The sequence below is a fragment of the Phyllostomus discolor genome, chromosome 11 (genome assembly GCF_004126475.2).
Source record: "Phyllostomus discolor isolate MPI-MPIP mPhyDis1 chromosome 11, mPhyDis1.pri.v3, whole genome shotgun sequence".
In the NCBI taxonomy this organism is placed as follows: Eukaryota; Metazoa; Chordata; class Mammalia; order Chiroptera; family Phyllostomidae; genus Phyllostomus; species Phyllostomus discolor.
In genome coordinates this window covers 71,486,430-71,513,476 of record NC_040913.2, presented here as the reverse complement: position 1 = coordinate 71,513,476, position 27,047 = coordinate 71,486,430, and the positions used below count along the sequence as shown (strand labels likewise).

At 34.2% G+C, this 27,047-nt stretch overlaps 1 protein-coding gene across 1 annotated transcript in view; it reads right to left on the bottom strand.

The window, feature by feature from the left end:
• The window catches only part of ADAM2 (ADAM metallopeptidase domain 2), a 108,036-nt gene extending 81,201 nt beyond the window's left edge, over positions 1 to 26,835 (bottom strand). The window contains exons 1-2 of the mRNA XM_036011101.1: positions 26,816 to 26,835; positions 6,037 to 6,115 (exon numbers count right to left, since the gene is read on the bottom strand). Coding sequence (XP_035866994.1) covers positions 6,037 to 6,115; positions 26,816 to 26,835 — 99 coding nt within the window. The remainder of the gene's footprint in view (positions 1 to 6,036; positions 6,116 to 26,815) is intronic.
• Between the last annotated feature and the right edge of the window lie 212 nt (positions 26,836 to 27,047).

The following is a 27,047-nucleotide window of genomic DNA, read 5'->3' as shown; positions in this document are numbered from 1 at the left end:
CCTTTGCAACAGCATGGATGGAACTGGAAAGCATTATGCTAAGTGAAATAAGCCAGACAGTAAAAGGCATATACCATATGATCTCACCTTTTAACAGGAACCTAAACAACAAAACAAAGAAACAAGCAAAATATAACCAGAGACACTGAAATAGAGAACAGGCTGATAGTGACCACAGGGGAGATGGGAGGGAATTTCAGGTGAAAAGGGGAAGGGTTTGCAGGAACAAATATAAAGGACACATGGGCAAAAACTAGGGAGGGGGTGGAAATGGGAGGGAGGTGGGGAGGGCTGGGGGGTGTGATGGGATGGGAGTAAAAGTCAGAAAACTGTACTTGAACAACAATTAAAATAAAATTAAATAAAATTTTAATTGTTGTTCAAGTACAAAAATAAAGAAAAAACCAACATTTGCTTAGGCTGGGCTGCTCAGTTGGTTATATTATCATTTCAATACACCAAGGTTGCAGATTCAATCACCATCAGGACACATACACGAATCAACCAATGAATTCATAAGTAAGTGAAACAACAAATATATGTTTCTCTTTCTGTCTCTCTGTCTGTCTCTCTCAAATCAATTAACAAAAACAAACAACAACAACAACAACAAGAAAACAATCTTAGTGATTACATTATCAGGTTCCTAGAAATTGAGGTACAATAGCCAAGAAAAGAAGGAAGAACAGAGCAAGGTCCCAAAATGTGGTCTATGACCTTAGATGTAGTTCTTATTTTACATCTAAACTGAGAATATGTGAAAGAGATCGCAAGTAGTGTAGCAGAAACTAAGGCCAGAAAAGCTAGAAAAATTGAGAAGACATTTTGGCTGTTTCTGGACACAGAAAGGTAGAGTTTTGAAAGTTGCTCCAGCAAAGTTAATTGTCTGGTGGAATAAGAATGATACATTCTAGAGTAATGAAACCTAAAGTTCATTACTCTAGAATGTATCATTGAATATGGCCAGTATGATTTTAAGATATTAAATATATGCATGAGGCTCATAGTCCAGAGAAAAACGAAAAAAAAAAAAAGAACTGATTCTGAAATAACTCAAGATTTTGCCTTAGTAAAAAAAAAAGGTTTAAAGCAAATATAAAAGTGTGATCTAAAACAAAAGGTAAACTTTGGCATAATAAGAAAGCAATTAGGAAATTCAGCAGAGAAATAAAGTTTATAAAATTCTAAACCTTGAATTCTAGAAAAAAAATAATTTTAAAATGTAACACACTGAATAGGTTTCACTGTACACTGGAGAAGGCAAAAAAGTAAAAGAACAAAATAACATATAGACTTATAGAAATCATCAAATTTAAAAGAAAGAGAAAAGAACCTTTAAAAATTGAACATAGCTGCTGCAATATGTGGGACACTGTTATCTAACATGTTTAATTGAACTCCCAGAGGGAGAAAAAGAGAAAAGAGGTACAAAAATATTTTTAATAATGACCAAAATTTCCCCAAATATATTGAGATAGAACAATTTATAGGTTGAGACACTGAATATACAAATAGACAATGGCTAGATCATATATAAAAATAGAATTCTGACACAAAATCCACTGCAACCTGCCCAGGAAATCATCAACACCCTTACAGGCAATAGTAAGCCCAGGAAGACAGCTTGTTACAGTCAGACATTGTAGGAAGCCATATTACTGTCTCTAGTAACAATACAGGAAGTTAAGCAATAACATATGAAGTAAATAAGACTTAATTAAAAATTTTTAGTTTACTTAAATTTTGTCTGTGCTTCCAACCTGAGACCAACCAGAGAAAGCTGAGTACATACCCCTAAACAAATACACAGGATGCTTTGTTTCTTGTTAGCCTACCTATAGCTTTCTCAGCCTGACAGGGGACTCAAGAATTAGAAAATTTTAGTTTAAGGTAAATAGTTATAAGCCTAGTAAGTAATGCATATGTTAAAGCTTTTGTTTCAGAAACTACAGATAAGGCACATCCTGGCTCCTGGGAGAAACAGCCGACCTCCTGGGGCACTGCTAAAGATTCCCACCTGGGGACAAGTGGAGGTACCCAGGCCATTGTGTTCAGAGAGAGATAGATGACTGCCTGCCCCTGGGAACAGCTAACCGCCCAGGAAGAGAATGCTGTGGTTTCTTTCACCTAATTCTCCCTGCATTTCAAAACACCTCACCACACCTTGTTTATTCCCTGTTATAAAAACTTTGACCTGGAAAGAGAATGTAAAACGTTTTTTTTTAGGGTGTGAACCTGCTGCCTTCTCAGATCACTGGCCATCTGAATATGCCCATAAAGATTCAATTTCTGTCTCTGCTTATTGGGTTTGGCAGATGACAAGCAGCGCAAGCTCCAGTACCTTTTTCAGTTTCAAGCCTACCCACTTCCAAATGGGGCATACCTGAAGTTTTCTTTCTTTCCTTACTCTATGAAGCTTTCTCACCCTCTGACTGTTTTAGAGTATTAAAATCAATGATCCTTATGATTTTATTAAATTTAGTTTTAAATCCTAGCTCTAGAAATCATACCCTTCCCTCTCACATAGATAGATAGATAGATAGATGATAGATAGATGATAGATAGATAGATGATAAATAGATAGATAGACTCCTCAGAGACCTAGCCTTTCCCCCAGATAATAAGTAGCCCCCAAAGCAGCAGAAGATAGTAGTAGGGACCTAATGGGCACATGGTCCAGACCTTTGGCTGGCTAAAGATAACATCTAACTTATGAGTTGGGTTTTTAGAAGTATAAGTTCCCCATTTCCAAATTAGCTAATATAATACTGAACTACTGTTTTTCTTTCTATACTGCAAACTCCTGATTGTGGGCTAGTGCACACAGACAGGTGGACTCATGGGAAATTGTTGGCTCCCAGTAACAGTGTCTGCCAAAACGCAAGTGACAGTGGCTGGCTCCCTGGCAATGGCCAACTCTGAATAAATAGCTTTTTCTTGTTTTCGCTTCCACAAGCTATAAGAAACTGAGTGCCTCATAACAAACTGATGGAAACCAAAAATAAAGAGAAAAATCTTTAAATAAACCAAAGAAATGTAGCACATAACTTTCAGAGAAATAATAATACAAACAATAATATTTCTCTCTCTCTCTCTCTAGATAGATAGAGATAGAGTGATAGATAGATACAGATATATGTATAGACAGACGTAGACATAGAGCCAGGATACAATGAAAGAATAAAATGCTAAGGAGAAAGAGCTCTGGCACACAGAATTATGTATTAAGAAAAATTATTCTTTAATAAAGAAGATATGGAGAATTGACTTCTGGTGTGACAGAATGAGGAGCTCCACAAATCTTCTCCCTAGCAAAACAAGTAAAAATTATGAGTAAACAACCACTTAAGTTCTCTGGAAATGGTCGAAAAGACAATCTATCCTAAGGAAAAATGAATAAACAGCTAAAGACTGTCAGCAGATGAAAGGATGTTAGAGAAATTGACAGATTGCAGCTTTTATCTAATTAACCTTTTTCCTGAATTCCAAACCTCTTACCTACACTTTTTTTCTTTCTTATAAAAAACATTGGCTTGAAATGGAATGTAAGACAATCTTTTAGGGTACATAGTGCATCATTTCCTCAGATTTCTGGCCATCTGAGTAAAGCACCAATAAAGATTCAATCCCTGTCTCTACTTATTGGTCCCAGTGGTGACAGATAGCACAAATACCAACTTTTCTGGTTTCAGTATTATGTATTGTGCATAATTGTATATGCTACACTTTTGTATAACTGGCAGTGCAGTAGGTCTATTTACACTAGCATCACCACAAATATGTGAGTAATGTGTTGCTCTACAACATCACAATGGCTATAGTATCACTAGGTATTAGGATTTTTTCTCCATTATAATCTTACGGGACCACCATAGCACAGGTGGTCCATCATTGACTGGAACATCGTTATTTGGCACATGACTGCACTATTACATTTGAGGCCAATATTCAACAACTCATTTCATTCAGGTTACTAATAAAGCATTCTTTGCTTTGTCATTTTAATTATACACTTGTCTTTCCTGGTTATCTCCTGAGAGACAGGAAGTAGAATTAGGTTTTAGGTATAGCAAAATTATATAAAATTCAGGTATAGGATATTGTGCTTATGTATCTCTTTGTCTCTCTGATTCTAATTCTCTTCCCTCTTATACACACACACACACACACATTTGTGTATGTATGTCATAAATAATAAGACAAAACTCCTTTTACTGGCCCTGTTTGCCAGAGATAGCTTGTCTGACTTTTGTTTTATGAGCCTCTACCCTCAGGACTAGAAAATTACTGAAGCACCCTGAAGGTGCAGAGGTCACGTCTTACAAAACCAGACGTGCTAGACTGCAAAACCCAAACCTTCACCCAAAGATAACATCAGAGCAAGATGTAGTCTGAACAAACCAACGGAAACATCTTGCTCTACAACTACCCCAATAATGTAATAAAAGTTCAATACCCCTACATTTTGCTGCTGGATGTATCTCTCCAGAGCATGCCCCTTTTCCCCCTGGGAAAGTGAATAAAACTTTGCTGTCTGCCTTTTCTTCTCTTTGTGAATTATTTCATAGTCTGTGTCACTGACCACCCTAACAATAACATGGTTTGACTATGTATTATTTATATAGCTCTAGAGACTACTCCATAGATAACTCATATATTTGCCTAGTCTATTCAGAAAATTTAAAGCAATTATTCACCATCTCTATTATTTATTCTGTTAAAAGCTTAGTCTCTATAAAAATTCTTTAATTTCAAAGTACCGGTAGAGTCCCAACATAGAAATCAATAATGCAAACAGAAAAAAAAACAATAGAAGTTTGCAGGGTAGGACAAAGGTAAAAAGGAAAATGGTATTTCAGGCATGGGAAACTCATGCAATTGTATGAACTCTCCTCTATTATTTTTTCCAATAAATTACAGACATTAGAAAATGAAGCTACAAGTTCTCCCAATATATGAAAATTCAATATATGACAAGGTCTGTCCAGAAAGTATTCAGCCATGTAATATGAAAAATAGAAACGTTTATTGAAGAAGACACAAGATACAAGAAACATTGTACACAGGACAATGATGCCTCAGTCTCTTCAAAGACACATTTAATCCCAATTCTATGTCAAAATCTCAGACACAGTAGTTTTTGGAATCCCCAGATCAGCTTCTAGTTCTCACACTGTCAGTCGCCAATCTTTGTGGATTACAGCCCATACACGTTCAACATTCTCAGGTGTTCTGCTTGTTGCAGGCCTTCCAGAACATGGATCACTTTTAATAAATTCTCAACCACCTTTGAAGCATTTGTATCACAATTTTATTTGTGCTGCACTCATTGCATCATCCCTGAAAGCCTTCTGAATCATAGGAATAGTTTCCATGGAGGAATGTTTAAGCTTAACACAAAATTGGATGCAGATTTGTTTTCTACTCGCTCAGTCCTTTTGAATACAATGGCCACACTGTACACATGCTCATTCAATGGCATCTACCACCCCCACTGAGTAGTACAGTGAAGTCATCTTTGTTCACACATGCACATTCCAGTCTACTCTCCTTGGCTGCCAGGTTACATCAATGTTGTGCAAATAGTTCTTGTTATATTAACAATAGCTGGACTGTTTCCCGACAGACCTCGTATACTTAAATATACATAAAAATTCCATGTTTCTTTACTTAGTCCCTAAAAATACTTCAGAAAAGTCTTTGGATTCTCCTCTTCTTTCCAGATTTAGCTTTCCTAACCTAAGTCATGCTTTTTCATTTCAAGTATGTCTCAATATAGTCAACCCTTTGGCCATATAAGTATGTACATGTACATCAACATGAAATAATAGCTTAAAAACAGCACAACCATTTTTGATTTGGATAATTGTCTGTGTAATAAGGCTTACTCAGGACACATCATCAAAAAGAAATGGTTAAATTTATGCCAAAACAAAACATAACTTTAACCCCTTGTATTCCAGCAACAAGTGGACCCTAAGTGAGGCGATCACAGAAACTTACATAACAAAGGAGAACAGACAATAAAAACCATACCTGAATCTCTTGTTCAAAAGGTTTCATATGTCCTGTGCCATTATAACCATAAACTCTAAAATTATGAGGTAAAAAAGCTCTGTAAAATAGATGAAAAGTATTTAATGGAAAATTTGTTTCCTAAGCTTATTTTGAAAAGATATTTATTTTGTTATATTTCTTATAAATAGGTAGATAAGCAGAGGGAGAAGGTGAGGGGAAAACAAAGAGATTTAGTCTCTGATTTTGTTCTTGCTTTACTCAAGTTCTGAGTTTCCAGTCCTCCCCTCACTCACTCTGCTGTTGTACCATCTTTCTGTTGTTGTTTTGTTTTTTTTTTTTCAATATAACAGGCAATCTATTGCCTCAGGGCATTTGCACAAGATGTTGCCCCTTCCTGGGATGTTCTTCCTGGGATGGCTCATTGGCTCATATACTTCCAGTCTTTCTTACATATCAACTTCACAGTGAAGCTCATCTTGATAAATTTATAAAAAATGTAACTTTCTCTATCAACAAGCATTGGATTTCCAAAGATATTTTTTACTTTCTTCTATATATTTGCTCAAGCATTTTAACACTCTTCCTAATTTACAGGGACCAGGAAAAGTAACACCTGCTTGAGTGTGGTTGGTAGGATAATGATATGGGTGTAATAACTTACAGTTTTAATGTGAACATTTCATCTAAAATGTCATATGGTATGCTTGAGTGTGATATTGTTATGTTACAGAATTACATACTTATGATTTTTTAATAAAAGAATTTTTTTAAAGATTTTATTTATTTATTTTAGAGAGATGGGGAAGAGAGGGAGAAAGAGAGGGACTAAAACATCAATGTGTGGTTGCCTCTCGCACACCCCATACTGGGGATGTGGCCTGCAACCCAGGCATATGTCCTGACTGGGAATCAAACTGGTGATGCTTTGGTTTGCAGGCCTGTGCTCAATCCACTGAGCTACACCAGCCAAGGCCATAATAAAAGAATTTTTAATAACAAAGAGGCATTATTTTGCCAGATCCTGTATTTATTTATTATATCATTATTAGTCATCTGCTAACAATATAAACTGAGAGATTCATATCCACTTTGTTTACTAATGTATCTCAAGTACTTAGGAAATAGCAAATGGTCAATAAATATTGAACTAATAAAACAAAAATTCAATAGATTAGATGGCCAGCTCACATTAAAATATAGTATTTGTAAATGTGAGAAGAGACCTGACCAGTGTGGCTCAGTTTGTTGGATATTGTCCTACAAAATGAGAGGTCATGGGTATCCCTGATTAGAGCATGTACCTGGGTTGCTGATCGGGCTTTGGTTGAGGCCCATATGAGAAGCAACAGATCAACGTTTCTCTCTCACATTGAGGTTTCTCTCCTTCTCTTCCCCTCTCTCTGAATAAGTAAATACAATCTTTTTAAATATAAGGAAAATATGCTTATAACGCTCTATAAAGAGAAAGGTAGGTGTAAGTATCCCATTTTCATTTTCCCGAGCAAGTATAATATAAAGATGGAGACTGGCATGGCAGTCTGGATTTGTTGAAGCAACTGGTCCTTTTAAAAACCAAGCCACCGACAATCAGAACAAAAATTTTTGTCCCCTTGTCATGACAAAAAAGAAAATGACCCACAGTGAGGTGGGACTCCAGGGAACACATAAATTCTAAACTGAAAGCCCTATAAAGAAATTTAGCTGGTGATATGCAGGCACTGTTTTTTGGCAGAGAAAGGAAGAACCCAAATATCAATGCTTGTCCATGTTTGTCCCAAGGAGAAAGTCACTAATTATTTGGAGGCCTAGACACAAGCAGATATTTAGGGGTTTATGTAGGCTGAAATAAAAATATTGAACATTTGAAATGTATCAAATACATAACTCCCTTTCCTGTAAAACATTTGCCAAATTTTGGAAGTGATGCAGATGTCCAAGATGTTAAAAACATTTAAAATCTTTGAAAATAAAAGCAAATATTTTTTCAAAATTGATAATACAGAATCAACATGCTCTATGTAATTCAAGCATAGTAAAAGAAAGAAAAGTTACATCCAAATATTTTTAAAAGACTGATGAAAATTAAAATAAACCAGTGTCAAAGGATAAAGAAAAAATGTTACCTTCAAAGAAACAGCAATAAGACAGAAAGCCACCATGTCAATAGAAATAAAACTGGAAGACAATGAAATAATAATTTAAAAGAACTAAAGTCACTTTTAAAAGTCATCCTAAAATTTATTCCAGCAAAAGCATTTCTAAGAATAAGATTAATTAAAGATTTAACAATGAATACAAACAAACATAATTAAAAAAAGAAGCAGATGTGTGATAGAAATACAAAGAATTCCTAATACAGGGATGTCAACTACAGATAAAAACAGAAATGCAAGAAGTGAAGAGCACCAGAGTGGGTAAATTTATGGTTACATATAGAGGAATATTGAGTTTACTAAAAATAATAGTAATCTCTCCTTGGGTTTTAAATGTATGCAGGACTATGACACATAAAAAAAATAGTGAAAAGGTAGATAAAGACAAGTGGAATTAAAGTTTAAATGTTCTAATAATATAGGGTAATTGGTAAAAGCAAAAGTGTGTATTAGATTCAATAACTCAGGAATTAATATATTAATCTACAGAAACCACAAAAAGAAGAGTAAAAGGATGTATAAAAACTTAATAGAGAGAAAATGGTGCAATATAAAATAATAGATTCATTAAACACAATGAAAGCAAATAAGTATAAAATAAAAAGTACAAAAGGAGAAATAATAAACTGACTTGAAAAATATATGGAAATCAAAGGATGAAGAAAAGTAAGAATATCTTAGAAATGTAGAACAAGACAAGGTATCAATACGTATTAGAGAGTTGTAGTAATTAATTCTGTGTGGTATTTGTATTGATAAATAGGGCTCAAGAATAACCGTAAACTAAAAGAAGAGAAAAAAAATATAGAAAGACACCCCTCAGAAACAGCCATTTGATTTATGACAAGGTTTACATTACAGTACAGTGAAGAAAAGGTGTTTTTTTTTTTTTAATAGCATGTGCTGGATCCATTAAATGCTAATAAGAAAAAATAATGAAATCTTGACTCCTATGCTCACAAAATGCACAAACATCAACTTTGAATGAATCCTAGCACTAAATATGAAAGTGAAAACAATAAAAAACCATTAGAAGAAAAATGTAGCTTAAATTCATGACTGTATGTAAACAATAATTTATTTTAAAATATGAAATATGTAACTACAAAGTAAACATGTTAACTTAAACTGTATTAAAAATAGAATTTAAAGCTTGATTTAAAAATTCTAGACTAAATAAAAATTAAAAGGGGAAAGTAGTAAATACATGGTTAACAAATACTAAACAAAGAAAGCCAATGTAATTATATACCTATAAAATATATAAAATTTAAGATACTAATTATGAGAAAATCGCTACATAATGTTAAAATTTTTATTTAAAATGCTTACAATCTCAAAAATATACAGGATAGGCAAAAGTAGATTTACAGTTGTGAATACTAGCAATTTATTCTTGAAGTATAGTTATTAATTATTGTATTATTTCCCATACAAACAACTTTAAACCTACTTTTGCCCTACTCTGTATAATTCAAAATTTAGAGAATACAAGGAAACTGGTTAATTTGAAAATTATTACAGAAGATCATAACACATATATATTACAAAGGAACAAAATAAACAGAAAAATCAGTGTGGATATGGAAGAATTTTATGATTTAAAAAGCATTGTAAGAACAATTGCAGAATATATACCATTTTTTAGTATATACAGAACATTTATAAAAAGTGAATATATATTACATTTCAAAAAAGCCTCAACACTCTTAAGGGATTAAAATCCGAGAATATTCTGTGATAAAAATTATTAGAGATAATAATTAGAAATTGCCACATGTATTGACACCAAGATGAAATGAAATAATTTATGGGCCAAAGAAGAAATGTTATAAAAAGTAGAAAATGGGAGGACTTACAGTGAAGATGGGTGACAGAGGTAAACACGGCTTGCATCCTCACACAACCACATCAAAATTACGACTAAATCCCTGGCTGGCGTAGCTCAGTGGATTAAGCGTGGGCTGGGAACCAAAATGTCCCAGGTTCGATTCCCAGCCAGGGTACATTCCTGGGTTGCAGGCCATAACCCCCAGCAACCACACATTGATCTTTCTCTCTCTCTCTCTCTCTCTCTCTCTCTCTCTCTCTCTCCCCCTCCCTCTCTTCCCTCTCTAAAAATAAATAAATAGAATCTTTAAAAAAAATTACGACTAAATTATAGAACAGCCATCACTCAGAACCATCAGAAATCGAGTTGAATGGAAGCCTGACAACTAAGATATTAAAGAAACAGCATCTACTCAATCTGGTAGGAGGGACTGAAATGGGCTGCTCCCACATCCATGTATGGTGGATAAAAATTTGGGAGGAATATCTTAGAAGTGAGGAGTCCCAGCCCTACGAGAGGCCCCTGAGCCCAGGTTTCCAGAACCAAGAAGATAAGCTCCCAAAACTTCTGGCTGCAAAAACAAGCAGGGCTGAGTCAATGAAAGTAACTTCTGGAGTCCCAAACACCTCCTCTTAAAACCCCACACACAAATTAATCAGACTCACTCCATCTGAGCTCCAGCAGTGGAGTAGCAGTTTGAAAGGCACCAGTGGCATATAGTGAGGAACTGGAGAGTCTGGCATCAGTGTGAGAGCTGGAGAATAGCTTTCTCTCAGACAGAAAGATGGGCAGAGGCAATTGTCCCTTTTCTGAACCCACCTGCTGAAGAGCAACAGAGCTGCCAGATGGGTGCCACATAGAGAATCCATCTACCAGGGTAACACTGTTTGCCCCACCCTGGAGATCCTCCAACTTATGCAAGCCATTAACAGAGACTTTTCCATATGAATGGCTGGTCTTGGCTCATGCTTTACAACTTCCTAAATCTTCTCAAACAAACAACAGCAGGTCTCAGTGAGTCCACAGTCTCCATACTTCTTTCTAAGTGTCCCCAGACCCAGCACTAGCAGCAGCCAGCTTTGATTCATAGCTTAGCTTTACCCGGGAATCTCCAAGCCCAGCACAAGTGACAGCTATCTCAGATTGCTTTATAGCCCAGGAGGGGTGGCCCTGGGCAGAACACAGGTGCGGGCTGCCCTTGGCCTGTACCATCTAGGAAATCCCAGGGCCTGTGCACCCAGTGGACAGCTACAGACCATATCAGAGCACCACCACCTGGACTCTGCACAACTGACCCTCCATGGAGGGTGGAGGTTGGTGGTCAGTCATCACAGCCAGTCCTTGCAACTGATAAGCCTGGGTAAATCCCTCTCATTGACTTGCCAACAGCAATCAAAGCTCAACTACGAAAGAAGGGTGTACTTAGCCCACATGGAAGGTGCACCTCGAGTACCCAGGTTGGATGGTAGGAAAGGCTGTGCCACTAGATCCTACAGAATACTTACTACATTAGGCCACTCCACCAAGGCAGGGAGTCCTAACAGCTCTATCTAATACATAGAAACGAACACAGGGAGGCTGCCAAAATAAGAAGACAAAGTAACATGGCCCAAATGAAAGAATAGCTCAAAACTCCAGGAAAAGAACTAAACAAAAAGGAGATAAGCAATCTATCAGATGCAGAGTTTAAAACACTGTTATGGTGTCCAACCTTTGGCTCTGGGGCTGCAAATGGCCCAAGATGGCTATGAATGTGAACCAACACAAAATCATAAGTTTACTTAAAACATTATGATATTTTTTGTGATCACATGTTGCAATATATTTAATATGTGTCCTAAGGCAACTCTTCTTCCAGTGTGTCCCAGAGATGCCAAAAGGTTGGACACCCTTGGATAACAATGCTCAAGGGACTTAGTGAGGACCTCAACAGCATAAAAAAAAATCCAGTCAGAAACAAAGGATTCACTAATTAAAATAAATAATAGTTTATGGGAACACAAATAGCACAGTGGGTGAGGCCAAGAATCAAGTCAATGATTTGGAACATAAAGAAGCAAAAAAGAGAAGAAGGAAAAGATGGAGGAAGAGAAAGAGGAGGAGGAGGAGGAGGAAGAAGAAGAAGAAGAAGAAGAAGAAGAAGAAGAAGAAGAAGAAGAAGAAGAGGAAGAAATCATAACAAGAAGAAAACAGAATTAAAAAAATGAAGATAGTATAAGTAGCCTCTGGGACAACTTCAAGAGATCCAACATCATAGTGGTACCAGAAGGAGAAGAGAAAGAGCAAAAAATTAGAAACCTATTTGGAAAAATAATGAAGGAAAACTTCCCTAATTTGGTGAAGGAAATAGACATGCAAGTCCAGGAAAGCACAGAGGCCCAAACAAGATGGATGCAAAGAGGCCCATTCCAAGAAACATCATAATGAAAATGCCAAAGTTCAAAGATAAAGAGAGAATCTTAAAAGCAGCAAGGGAAAACCAGTTACCTACAGGGGAGTTCCCATAAGACTGTCAGTTGATTTCTCAAAATAGACTTTGCAAGCTAGCAGGGATTAGCAAGAAATAGTCAAAGTCATGAACAGCAGGGACCTATAGCCAAGATTGCTCCACCCAGCAAAAGTATCATTTAGAATCAAAGGGCAGATAAAGAGCTTCCCAGACGAGAAAAAAATAAAGGAGTTCATTATTACCAAACCATTATTACATGAAACATTAAAGAGAATTATTTAAGAAAAAGATTAAAACAAAAGGAACATGAACAATAAAAAAGCAATAAATACATATTTATCAACAAAAAACAAACTAAGCAAACAAGAAGAACAGAGACAGAATCATGGTTACAGACATCATTTTGATGATTTTCAGATTGGGCAGGGTGTGGGGGAATGGGTGAAGAGGTGAGGAGATTAAGAAGTACGAATAGGTAGTTACAGAATAGCCATGAGGATGTAAAGCACAGTATAGGAAATAGAGCAGCCAAAGCACTTATATGCATGACCCATGGACATGGACAATGGTGTGGGGATTGCCTGAGGGAATGGGGCATGCAGGATGGAGGGTATAAAGGGGAAAAATTGGGACAACTGTAATAGCATAATCAATAAAATATAATTAAGAAATAAACCAGAATATACTTGCTAATGTTAAACTGGAGAAAATTCTACGTATCCGAAGATGTGATGGACAGCTAAATAGTATTTAGGGGAAAAATAGCTTTAAATTAAACTAGCTTTTTATGTAACTAGAAAATAAAAATGGTTGATGAGTAGTTAGAATTCATTTGAAGTTGAAAACAAAGATCAAAATAACACCAAGAAATTTAACAAAGCAAGAAATAATATAAAAACCATTCAATATAGATGGTCAACAAAACAAAAACTAGTTCATGGAACAGTTGTTAATTTCAAAAAATTATGGTGTGATTTGGCAAAGGAAAAATAAAACAGGGATGAAGTAACTATTATTAGAAATAGCAGTTTTTGAAAAACTAAGACAATACTATGAACCAAAATTCGAAGTGTTAAATTGAAATGAAGGAATACTTAGAAAATATAATGTATAAAAGTAGACTCAAAAAGAAAAACTACATGATCATAAAACCTTTAGAGAAATTAAATCAATAGTAAAAACGTTTCTAAACTAGAATTTCAGGTGAAGTTAGTTTCACAGATGAGCATTACTAAACATTCAACATTTCAGAGACCAGAAAAAGATGGAGTACTCTTCAATTCTAAAATATTTACTATCTGGCCTTTTGTCAACAAATGTACTGACTCTTGCTTCAAAGATAATGATCAAAGAAGTAGATCAAACAAAGACCTGTGCCACTGCTAACAGAGTTGTGATCAGGTGACACAGCAAACTGAGACAGAAACTGGACCAGAATTGTGCCTTCAGAATGGCGCCACCCATGGTGCTTCAATCCCTCTGGTCCCCAACATAGAACACATTTTTTGAAACAAGTGTCCCTAGTATGAGATCATGTTGTGAGCCTTTCAAGAAAGAGCATAGAGCTAGAAATATTCTCTATAAGTCATGACCAGGAAGGAGAAAAATGGATACCTGCTGTCCACAGGCCACAGGTAAAAGGTAGCTACCCACCCAGTACTGACCACAGTAGAAACATCACACTCAGAAATGAAAACTCTCAGCTACATCCCATGCAGATGGGGAATAAATTACCTAAACCCTCATCATTGCTGAAACCTTGGGAGGATGAGCAAACTGGACTTAGCAAATTAACCCAGCAGAGATCAAGCAAAATTATCCGTAAAACCACCCTCAAAGAGAAGCTTCCACAATCCAAGTAAGGTCAGGAAAGATCATGGAAGATAACGTCCAGTAGGAGTTTGTCAACAATAGTTAAAAACATGTACAAAAATCTTGAAAATGGGGAGAAGTCTGATGGAGAGAAATAACAATAATTAAGTAACAATGAAACTCTAATTTAGAATAGATTTCACATTCAAAAGAAAAAAAAAGGACAGAAGTCATAAAAAAGATTTTCAGAGCATAAATATGTGTCTTTACACAGGAGATACATAAAAAGTAGTGATTGAAAAAATTCTTAAAAGTAAACCAGACATATTTTCATAAAGTGTAAATTAAAATCTGAGAAAATTACCCATAATAAAGAACAAATCAAGAATAATAAGAATAATAAGAGCCACTTTTTTGTAGCACCTGAGAGGTGGTCAGCTGCTTCAGAATGAACCTGAACATTTCTTTCCCAGCCACTGGTTACCAGCCATTGAAGTGACAACGAACACAAACTTCATACCTTTCATGAGAAGCCTATGGCCACAGAAGTTGCTGCTGACACTCTGGGGGGAAGAATGGAAGGGTTATGGGGCTCAAATCAGTGGTGGAAACAACAAACAAATCTTTCCCATGAAGCAGGGTGTCCTGACCTATGGCCATATCTCCTTTCTCCTGAATAAGGGACATTCCTGTCATTAGAGTGGGGATGACTGGAGAAAGAAAGCACAAATCTGTTCAGGGGTTGCATTGTGGATACCAATCTCAGTGTTCTCAACTTGGTCATTGTAAAAAGAAAGGGGAAATACATTTTTGGGCTCACTGATACTACTATGACTCATCACCAAGGGTCCAAAAGAGCTAACAGAATCCACAAACTTTTCAGTCTCTCCAAAGGTGATGAGGTCCACCAATATATTGTGAGAAAACCCCTAAGCAAAGAAGGTAAGAAATCTAGGACCAAAGGACCAAAGATTCAGCATTTTGTTACTCCATGCATTTTGCAGTACAAATGTCAGCATATTGCTGTAAAGAAATGATAGGCTAAGAAAAATAAGGAAGAGATTGCAGAATGTGCAAAACTTTTGGCCAAGAGAATGAAGACCAAAGAAAAAATGCCAGGAATGGATGACCGAGAGACATAGCTTGTCCTCTCTGACAGCTTCTACCTCTAAGTCTGAGTCCAGTAAAAAATGAAATAAGAAATAAATAAGATCAGACATTTTTAAAAGAATGACGGGGAATGTAAAAGAGTATATTAGAAACACACGTGGTAGAATAAGTAAGTCAGGAATTGCTTACTTGTAAGAACAAAAGGATCATTCACCCAAGTTTACATCAATAAGAAGCCCCAATCTGTGTTCTGCAGCATTTCAGAAACATACTAATACTAATTCTATTACTAATACTAATTCTATCCAGAAATACCAATTCTATTAGTATTCCTAATAGGATAGGGGAAAAGGAATATTAAATTTAAAAATTGACAGAAAGTTTCCAGAATTGAATTGAGGATATTAATGCTCAAATTGAAAAATCACAGAATTTTAGAGATATAACAACAAAAGAAAGCATGACTAGCGTATCACAAACTATAGCATCTTACAAGATGATCAGAGTACTCATTGGAATGAGTATTACTCTCAATACACTAATCTAGAACTATTCCTGAGTTTGGCAAGAACACCGTTGAGCAATGTGATAAAATAGATCCCTGTTGTTCTAATTTCATGTTTACAGGCCCTAGGGGATTGCCAAATTGCTGTGACAAGGGACAGATTGATGCTAGTTCTGCACACAGCCCGAGCCTCATACTCTGTTGAGAGCATAATGGTATCACCCTGTTCATGTGTCAACTGTTGGCTAAGCCTGAAACTAACTAGCTACCAAAATACCCTGAGTGGGGACTGCCAGGGCTTGAGGCAAACCAGTAATCATGGTCACTGAAGGCTTCCTGACCCTACCACAGGGGCTACCTGGCAACACTTTATTGGCTCCTCCTTACCCCAGTGTTACTCTTTTTACTCTCATCTGTTGCGTATAAAAAAGTGAAAACAGAAAAAACTTTGTATTTACTATGATTATAGGTTTGGTAATTTCTAAAAACTTGTATTTAATAGTCTATTTGCAGTTACTTTATTGATACTTGGTATCAATGTTTTGAATTTTTCAAAGCCAAGCATTATTCAGTGACTGCTAATTAATTTCTAAAGAGCTGGTGCTTTTTGATTAAACATTGGAAATTGTGCTCTAATTCTATTGTGCTCAACATTGAGAATGTGGGTCTTCTTCAAAACTGTGTTCTAGTATGTGATTGCTTTTTGTTGAAATGTGCTTTGATTGCTTGTGTGCAAATAAAGAAGAGCTTTAATTGTAGTGAGTGTAATATGTGATTCATGATTACTACGTCATCATTACTTATATTTTATATTGTATGCCTTTTTTCCGAATATAAAAAGGAGCTTAAAAATCAACAGCTATATTGCATTTTAATTCAGGTCTTCTTATATTTCTAGGCAATTATACTTTACATATTTACAAATATTTTAAATATTCAATACATATTGTGTCTGTGATACTGACAGTTATTCATAGGATGCCTTAGGCCTGGCCATTGGCTAACTCTCCTGCCCATCACTTGGCATTCCCAAATAACTGCTGACTGTGGGATTCTATCTGGCTCTTTCCCATATATTTTGTGTTAAAATGTAACTATATAATCTTACTGACCAATGTGACCCCAATAAATTCAATTAAAAAAGAAAATACTAAAATAATAAACTAAATAAAATGCAGCATTTTTTTTTCTTCAGGAAGAAGTAATTTTCAGTCAGTTTTCAATATTATCCTCCAAACTAGTATTATCCATCTTACATTCAGAAAGCATTTCCCAAGCTTTGCAATGTAGGAAAGGACTGCAACTATGATTTCTAGAAATCATGCAGATATATTCCTTATTTGTGTATTGATTTGGTAACCTCACTTGCAGACTTCTGCCTGTCATTACATTTGTATGTCTATTCTTATTTTAGAAAGGACCATTACAATTTTGATGTTTCTTTATTCCTTAGCACACTGTGCTTATTTTCCCCAAACTACCTGTCAGCTGGCATGGAATTGACTTTGATTAATTACAATTATACTGAATCCTTAAGACATTCTGACATGGTATGTAAACTTTAAAAAAAATTATTATTATTCTTTCCACCTGAAAATCATTTATGTTCTTTTAAATAGGGTTGAATGGATGGAAACTTAAAAAAAGTCCTATTTATGTTTTGTAAAAATAGAAAATTACCCAAATTCATCCCCCATGAAACACATGGATAACTAAAAAAGAAATCTGGTTTTACATGAAGGAGGAAGATGGGAGCTTACACTATGAATTCAGTTAGTTAGTATATAGATTCAAGATTTATTTATACAGACTTCTCAGTTTGTTAAAGGATAAAATAAAAGACAATGAAAAACCAGTAACTAGAAACACTTAATGCAAAATAATGACATTGTAGATTATTATAAATGATAATTATAAGTAGAACAAAGACAGATGATGAAGTAATATAGATCACCTACTTTTGCATCAGGTTCATAGTGTATGTTTGCCCATCAATTACAATGTTGTAAGACACCTAGCAGAGAGTATATTAAAAAGGCAAAGAAAAATGAGAAAAATATTAGGAAGGAATACCGTCATTTTATACTGACAATAATTACATTCTAATGCACATTAATACAACAAAAAGAATAATTTATAATTTAATACTGATGCATTTCAATGGAATTTGATAGTCAAATAATCACTTTCATAATAGAAGTTGTAGAATAAAATGATTTGTGTAATTTCTTATCTGTTGACTTTTACATTAACCCAATAAAATAAAATCTCAAAAAGTGATTATTTTTATCCAGTAGCTGTATCTAAATAAAGATTGACACCATTATAAAATTTATGCTTAACCTGGAAGAGTATAACTAAATTACTCAATAAAAATTTATATAGTAAAGCAAGGAATTAGCACTGCATAATGTATAATATTTATAGGTTTTATATGGTCTGTTTCAAGTATAGATGCAATACTTATTGATCTATTTTGTTAATATGAGGGTTAGGGAATGATATCTAACAAATGGACAATTTAATCTTTATACGCCTATTTTCAGAGCCTTTACATCTTTACAGTGTAGGTCTTCCAGTGCATGGGCATGGGGTGCATTCAGCTTATTTAGGTCTTTACCTCTTCTCATCTTGTTTGACTGTCTTCCATGAGGAGATTTTGTTTATCTTTGTGAGATTTATTTAGATTTGAATTTTTGTGCAGTGTAAGCTGTAACTTTTTAAAAATTTCACTTCATATTTTTGCTTTGTAGAATAGAAATACAATTAATTTTTATATTTTGATCTTGTTTCCATATAATTTACTAAATATTATATTATTTCTAATTTTCTCTAGATTATTTTTGATTTTATCTTGTTTACAATCATTTTAGCTACAAATAATAATGGTGTTATTTCTTTCTTTCCAATTATCATGGCTTTTTAAATTTTTGTTGTTTTCTCTCCTTATTGCATTGGACCAGAACAATGATAAATAGAAAATGTAATAGAGTATATCTTGGTTTCTATCTTGATTTCAGGAGGAAGGTTTTCAATATTTCAACTTTATGGATGTTTTCTAAAAGGGCATTTGAACTTCTTTATAATCCTCAATTAACTGTTATTTTAAATTATTCCATGTTTTGGGGCAAATAAATATTAAAGAAAACTACATAAAATTCCTTGTCACCAGCTACTATATTGAAAAATAAAAACATTACAAGTATTTGTAAATAATTTTAAATACTCCTAGTTACTTCCCTTTCTTACACATTAGCTATGTGTTTCAAATATCCTAGATTTCCTGTGTATTTTCCTATACATATTTTTATATTTATACTAATTACAATGTTTATTTACGTAATAGTTTTGTTTTACATAAATTTTAACTTTAAATAAATGTAATCCTTCTTCAATTTATATATTTCATTGCTGGACTACCCCTGGTGCTTAAAACCCTGCCTCAGACATAGTAAGCACAACACATACAAACATTTGCTGTCATCATCATTATTAAAACATCTAGCTGTATCATTTATTTTCATTGTGGTATAACTGAATACAGCACAGTTTATGTATCTATCTTGTTGATTGTGTTTAGTTCTATTTTTCACTATTTTAAGCAATGCTCCAATAATCTTGGACATATTGTGTTATGCATGTTTGCTAGGTATATGTCAAACAAAACCTATGAGTGGACATTTTTTTTAATAAAAGTTAAGTAGTAATGCAATTTCCCTTGAAATATAAAATTTCTAAACTCATTGTGCAAATGTAGACATTTAATTCATAGTAAATATTAGCCTTCTGTTCATATGTTCTAATCCCATTTTGTTTTGATAGATTTAATTTTTGCTGTTGCTGATGTAGAACACTACCTACACTATTGTGTTTATTTGGCAATTCCCTGTAAATGTCTCAAATTGTAAATTTGATTTTTTTGTTACCCATTCTTATTGATTTGTATGAGTTATTGATATGGTCTGAATACTCTGTGTATTATAAGGATTTCAAACTTCTTCTGTGAGACTGGAACATTTCTCACTTTGTTAATGGTAGCTATGTATTTATATATTTAAATCTAGATATTCCTCAATGTTTTACTTAAAAATTTGTCCCCCCCCCTCTGGTTGAAGCCCTTCCATTATAAAGTCCTAAAAATAACCTTTTGTTTTGTCTTTTAAATTTTTAGTACTTTACTCTCAAATGAATGCATCTAAATTATCTTAAATGTTTTTGGTGTTAATGTGACATTAATATGGTATACAGTTTATTATTATTATTCTATGGTGTCATCCAGCTGTGCCTTCACCATTTTTTACCCAGTCCATTATCCAATGAGTTTAATGCTAACACTGCATTGAAAAGTTTCTCATGTGTATGGGTATTTTGGAGGCACTCTATTCTGTTCCACTAATTTCTCTGCCCTTAAATAATACCATATTACTTTAATTGCTAAAACTTTAAAATATACTTTGATGTAAGTCACCCCTTTACTCTTCAAAGTAAACAACTTTTGACCTGTTAGCATTACATAAGAATTTTAAAATCAACCTGCAATTCTCCATGAAATTCCTTATTGGAACTGTAGTCAATCTACAGATTTGGTGAAAATTAAGTTTAGAATATACTGAGTATTCTCTACTGCCAACATGATCTATCTCTCCACTTTTATCAGTGGGTCAACAAAATTTTACGATAGCCTAAGAAAGTCTTTACTTTGTAAATAATATTTATTGATAAGTAACTCATATTTTTAGCAAAAGCATGTGTATTGTGCATATGTGTGTATATGTATATGTGTATTTTTACAATAAGCATGCTTTATAAAAATGTCATTTACCAATAACTATTATTTATTATGTATGTAAATACATATGCTTGCATGTGTTTTCTCTCTTTATCATTCTAAATTTCTCCTTATGTTCATATTTGAGTCTTTTGTTTTCCTTATTGTACTCCTAGGTTATAATGTCAAATATAATGTTGAATAGAAAAGGTATTACTAGCCATCCTTCTTCAATTCAATTCTACTTATAATTTACTATTAGTTATACTATTAGAAAGAGACTTTTATACACAAATTCAAATATTTTAAGTCTTGGTCATTTCCTGTTTACCCTTTTCCCATGAATTTATTTTTCTACAAATTGTTTATCTCCTCAAGGTTTCCAAATTTGTTGACACATTTATTTATTGTCTTATTTATTTTTTAAAATTCCTTTCTATATATTACTATCTCTACTTTTCCAACCCTATTAATAGTCTTTTTATACTTTTTTCTGTGTTGAAGACTTAAAGACTATTTAGCTGTATAAAAATATCATTCCACCAGCTTATTGTTACTTATAATTTGCTTTGTATAATTTTTTATTTTTATGTTAAACCTGTATTTCCTTGTAATTTAGGTGTTTTATATATTGTTAAATCCAATCTGAAATATGTGTATTTTCTGATAAATTTAGTCAATTAATTTTTATTTAACAATTTTTGATTCCCTACTAGATTGTGACATACATTTCTCTTTTTCAGGAATTCCAATTACAATATACTTGAACCTCTAATTCTATCTTAATTTTCCTCTTAGTCATTTATATGTTGCCTCTACTTTGTCTCTTTAGTGATCTGGTCTACTTTCATATTAGAGTTTTTTACTTTCATATTATATTTTATACAACTAGAAGCTCCATTCAGTTATTTTTATTTTAAAAATCTCCTAGTCTTTTTGAGTTGAATATACTCTTTTATGACCTTTGTTATTTATTAATTATAATAATTATATACATGCTCTGTTTCATATTGTTTATAGCATTTGTTGGGTCAGGAAGCCTTATTGGTTCAAAAAATATGTTAATCCCTTACTATGTATTAAGCACTGCTCTAAACACTGGGGATAAAGTCATTCACAAAATAATTTAATCTTTCTAAGATTTAAATAGATACAAATATTCAGACACAAATCTTTCTAATTAATTCAATTGAAAAGACTGGAGAATTAGGGGGTGGAGGGAGGCAAGCAAAAAATGAACATGGAGAACCATGTGGTGATTGGTGATTGTGGTGGGGAGGGGGGTGGCTGGAAGTGGAAGAGGGTATAAGCGGGTAAATGGTAATAGAAAAATTACAATAAAATGATAATACAAAAATAAAGAAAAAGACACTCAACCAAGATGAACTAAGATAGAATGAATAGTTTTAATGACTAATGTACTTGCAATAAAGATGAAAAAATCATCACATAACACTTCATTAAATAAAATGATTGTTATCCCACATAAGGAAGCCAGAAGCTTACTTAACAACAAATTCCACCAAATACAGCCTGGTGAATGAGTGAAAATATCTAAATGGATCAAGTCAGTGATTATTCAAACACTCAATAGGGAAACAAATTTAGAAGATGGGATCTAGGACTTTGATAATAAGCATCACTGCACAATATGTCTATGAAACATTATTAATCTTAGTCCATTTTCAAAATGGCTTTTTTACTCAAGAAAAAAATGGGTTTAACTATACAGTTCAGCAAGGGTGCATGGATGAAAAATGCCATGTTTACTTCTTAGGAGCAAAATAGTCACATGGTTTTTAGACTATGAAAAACTGTTTAATTACATTTGACTGAACTCCTTCTCTTGATACTGGCTGTACTTTCTCTGGAATTGTAATTTGCACACGTAGTACTTCAGAATCTGTAAGATGCAAAATGTTTTGTTAGAGCCATACCCATCACCTCATGTCTTCCTTCATTATTTCCTCACCTAAATTCATAATAGTTTATATGCCACCGCTTAGTTTTACTATCTTTTCAAATACCCTCAATCCACAGTCTTCCTGGAATTACAAGACTTTGTAAAGAGAAACAGGTATATTGCTTTAGAAATATTGACCTGTGTGTGGTTAGCAGTAATCCTGAAGCAACAAGACCAAGCACTCTCAGTACATACAAACTCAGGTCCTTTTGACCTTCCACCTACATTGTCCAGGGGTAAAAATGCAGTGCAATCTATGAAACATCAATCCTGAGGCATCCATTCAAAGCATGCATAGTATCTCCCCTTTTTTACATGGTCCCAAGACTAGTGAGAAAGCCTCCTGGTGTCCAGTGTGGGTATTGGTGGTGGAAGGTGGCAATGTGGGAGTGTGCTCCGGTTTACAGACAAGAACGCTCCCACAAGAAAGCAGTTTCCCAGAGGTATCTAGTCTCTCAGCGGGAAACTCAGAGGTCACATTGCTAACAGGACGAAGAAGGGTGGGATAAATAGTGCGCTTCCTACCGGTCGTCTGGAGCCCGATGAGCCCAATGAACAGAAATGGAAAGCACAGCATGGCTCGCCGTCCTGGACCCCAGCCAGAATATTGGCAGTTAGCTTGGCTAAGAAGGCAGTTGGAAGCGCGAGGAGACCCCTGCAGAGGCAGGTGGCTCTGGGAGCAAAGGTGGGTGGGGACAGTAGGCCTTGTGAGCTGTTGCACCTGGGCTTGGGCTGCGCTGGTCGATAAATCTATGCGGTTGGAGGCTTCGACTCAGTTTCACGCTGCTTTGTGGCTAACAAAGAACAGAATCACTTCCAAATGGCAGGGTTGAAGAAACAGCTTGTAAACAGGAAGATTCATATATACACCTTACGTGAACTTCTAATTTAAGTTATATACACATATTTTTTCCTACAAACCACAGGCGCACAGCTCAACTAATATTCAAGTAAACAAACAAGTGTAATTAGTACCTAGGTCCAGATCAACAAATAAAATGTAGAGCCACCAATGCCCCAGACTGCCCTCTGACAATCATTACTTCTTAAAGCATAGATTAGTTTTGTCTGTTTGTGAACTCTGTATGAATGGAACCAATTGACATGTACTCTTTAAGGTTTGAGTTCTTTTATTATACTGATTATAATTTCCAAACATGTTGTAAGTAGCAATAGTTTTTTTTGTTCTCACTGGCAATATTACCCATTGAATGAATATACTACCATCTGTTTTTCCATTTTATTGTTAAAATTTGTATTTGAAGCTATTAAAAACCTTATTTGGCTATTTTATTTCTTGTGCATGTCATTTGATGAACATATGAATTTTCATTGGGTATATTAGAGTGAAGCTGACTAATGGAGTATGCTTTAGTAGATAGCTTCCACAGTTTTACAAGATAAAAATTATACTTTACATCAATGCCTAGAATTTTTTATCTAATTTAAATCATTTTGGTGGACCTGTAGATGTCCTGCATTTTGGTTTTAATTTTCATTTCATCTTTGTTGATTATTAAGTTAACAATTAGCACAGTTTTATATGTTTACTGGCCATTTATATAGGTTTTTTTGTAAATGCCTGTTTGAGGCTTTGGTCTATTTTCCAACTGAGTGGCCTTATTTCTTATTATATGTAAAATTTGTTATGTATTCTAGATATGATTCCTTTGTTGAATATAATAATTGCAAATATCTTCTATACCAGGGACTATATTCTATGGATTTTTGTAGATACACATTTATATTTATAAATTTACTTTTTTTCTCAACTTGCTGGAATTTTTATGATATGTATCTACCATGGATATTGAATTTTATAAGTTGAGGTGATTATATAAGTTTCTCCATTTTCCACTAATGTGAATTCAAATTGTTGTTTTCCAGTATTGAAACAAGCTTGTATTCCTGGAATATACTCTATTTGGTCATGATTTGTTATCCCTTTTATAGTTGGCTGGATTGACTTACCAGCATTTTGTTTAGGATTTTTGTATCTATATTCATAAGAAATATTTGTCTGTAATTTTCTTTTACTGTAATTTATTGTCAATTTTTGTATCAGAGACATGATGGCCTCATAAAAGAAACTGGGAAATATTATCCCTTTCTTTTTCTTTAAAAGAGTTAGTGTGATTTTGTAAATACTTTCTTCCTGTAATGTTTCTTAGAATGTAGAAATGGAACAACTGACTTAGAATTTTCTTTGTGGGAGAGTTGGTTGTTTTACTCATGAATCTAATTTTTAAAAAAATATTCAGATATTCTTTTTCTTCTGTTAGAGAAAATCTAATTTGTGATAAATTTGTACATTTATTCTGACTGGTTAGATATCTTGGACAAAGTTGTTCATAATACCCCTCCCTTCTCTATCATCCCTTTTTTCTGTGGCATCTCTCGGGATAGCCCTTTTTTAAATTCTCAGTGTTAATAATTTTGTGAATTTTCTATAGATTCACAACCAGTTTCCCTTGGAGTTATTTTTATTTACTTTTAAAAGACCAAAGTTTTGGATTTAAAATTTTTTTCTGTTATATGTATACTGTCTATTAATTAATTTTTTTTCGCTTTTCTGTTCATTTGTTTTTTTCTAATTTGGGTATAATTTTTTCTTTTTCTTGCCAGCTTCTAAAAATGCAACTTTTTTCTTATTCATTGTAAACATTTTTTCTTTATAATATATAAACTTAAAACTATAAATTTAATCTAATTTATCACCAAATTTATATTTATTTTTACTGTATCATATTTTGAATTTTTTACTTCAATGAACACTTAGTTAAAAATATTTTCTAATTTTCATCATGATTTCTTCTTTGCCCCATATGTTATTTAAATTCTATACATTTGAGGGTATTTTACTTACATTTTTCTCATTGATACCAAATTTAATTCCATTGTGGTTATAATAAAAGTTTAAATGAGTTTCAGACATTGCAATTCATTGAGACAAAATTCATTTTTCATTAGATGATCCATTGTAGACATATGATTCCATATAAACTTTAAAATAATGTGGATTAGTGTCAGTTATGAGTTGTATTATTCTACAAATGTCAATTAGATCAAATTAAATAATACAATTTTAAATATTTTATATCTTTGCCAATTCTTTTGCTTCTTTGTTCTTTTAATATTGTCAATTAAGAGAGTACATTTTTCAACTATTCTTTTGTGTTCTATCATCTTGTGATTCTTGTATTTATATATATATATTTATTTTGTATATACCCATTTGTAATAGGTATGGAACAAGGTTCAGGACAGGGTGTAGGCTGAGAAGTCCCCAACCCCCCACTAACATGGCTGGGGGAAGGGAGCAGCAGAGCAGGGCTATTGAGAGTTACTTTGCATGTCTAAAGAAGTTGATCAGTGTTTTGGTAATGCTAATGGCTGTGCCTGCCAGGCTCAGAGCCAGGGAGATGGGCATGATTCTAACCCATGATGCAGTAGGGAGGCTGTCCCCTGGCTGTAACACCTGCATAAGAGCAGGAAGGCAGTTCCCTTATGTTATGTGCCCAAGCTTCCCCCGACTAAGAATGGCAGCCAAGAAAAGCAGAAGAAACCAAAGTACTGGCAAGTGTAACCCTTTGTGGGAGGAGTTGGAAATGGGGTTGTGGGAGAAGATCTGTGCCGGGATTTAAACCCAAGCACTGGGAAGGCATGCTCTCTTAGCCATATGGGGGTCCTTGACATGCAGCTTAGAAATAAGCAGAAAAGCAGGATGTAGTAGCTGTGTGGGGTCTTGGCCACATGGTTTGAAAGGATGCAGAAGGACCCCCTTTGGCCCACAAGAGGAGGGGCCATACAGTTTTGGATTAAGAGCAAGAGCCTAGCTCAGCATGGACAACTGGGAGAAGCCAAGTGGAAATCTGCCTAGCTAAAGCTACAGACTTCTGTTTCTTTTCCTGAGAGACTGTACTTCTCAATGGCCTGCTTTGGCAAGGGGAGGCAGGATTGTGTGTGTTTGCATGCATTTCTTTTATTTTTAAGGGAGTGGGATTTAATGAAAAAATTCTGCCATTGTTTTAATCTTGTATGACTTTTGAGTAAATAATTCCTTTCCTTTTCCTAAGACTTTGTCGTTGGGATTCATGGGTATTTTTGGTGGTGGGCAATAGAACCCAGAGTGGTTCTGTTTCATGTTTAGGGATGGTTTGTTTTCTTAGTGAATTGATGTTTATCATTATGAATATCACTCTTTACCTGTTGTAATACTCTGTCATCGTCTATTTTGTCTCACAATTCCATAGCCAGATTTGCTTTTTTATAATGAGAATTTGCATGGGATATTTTTTAATTCTTGTATTTTAAAAGAATGTCCTTATATTTAAAATATGTGTGAATGTGTGTGCTTGTAAATAGCATATAGGTTTTTTAAAATCTAGTTTGACAATATCTGGTTGTAATTGAAGCAATAGGTCCATGTTGTTTGCTG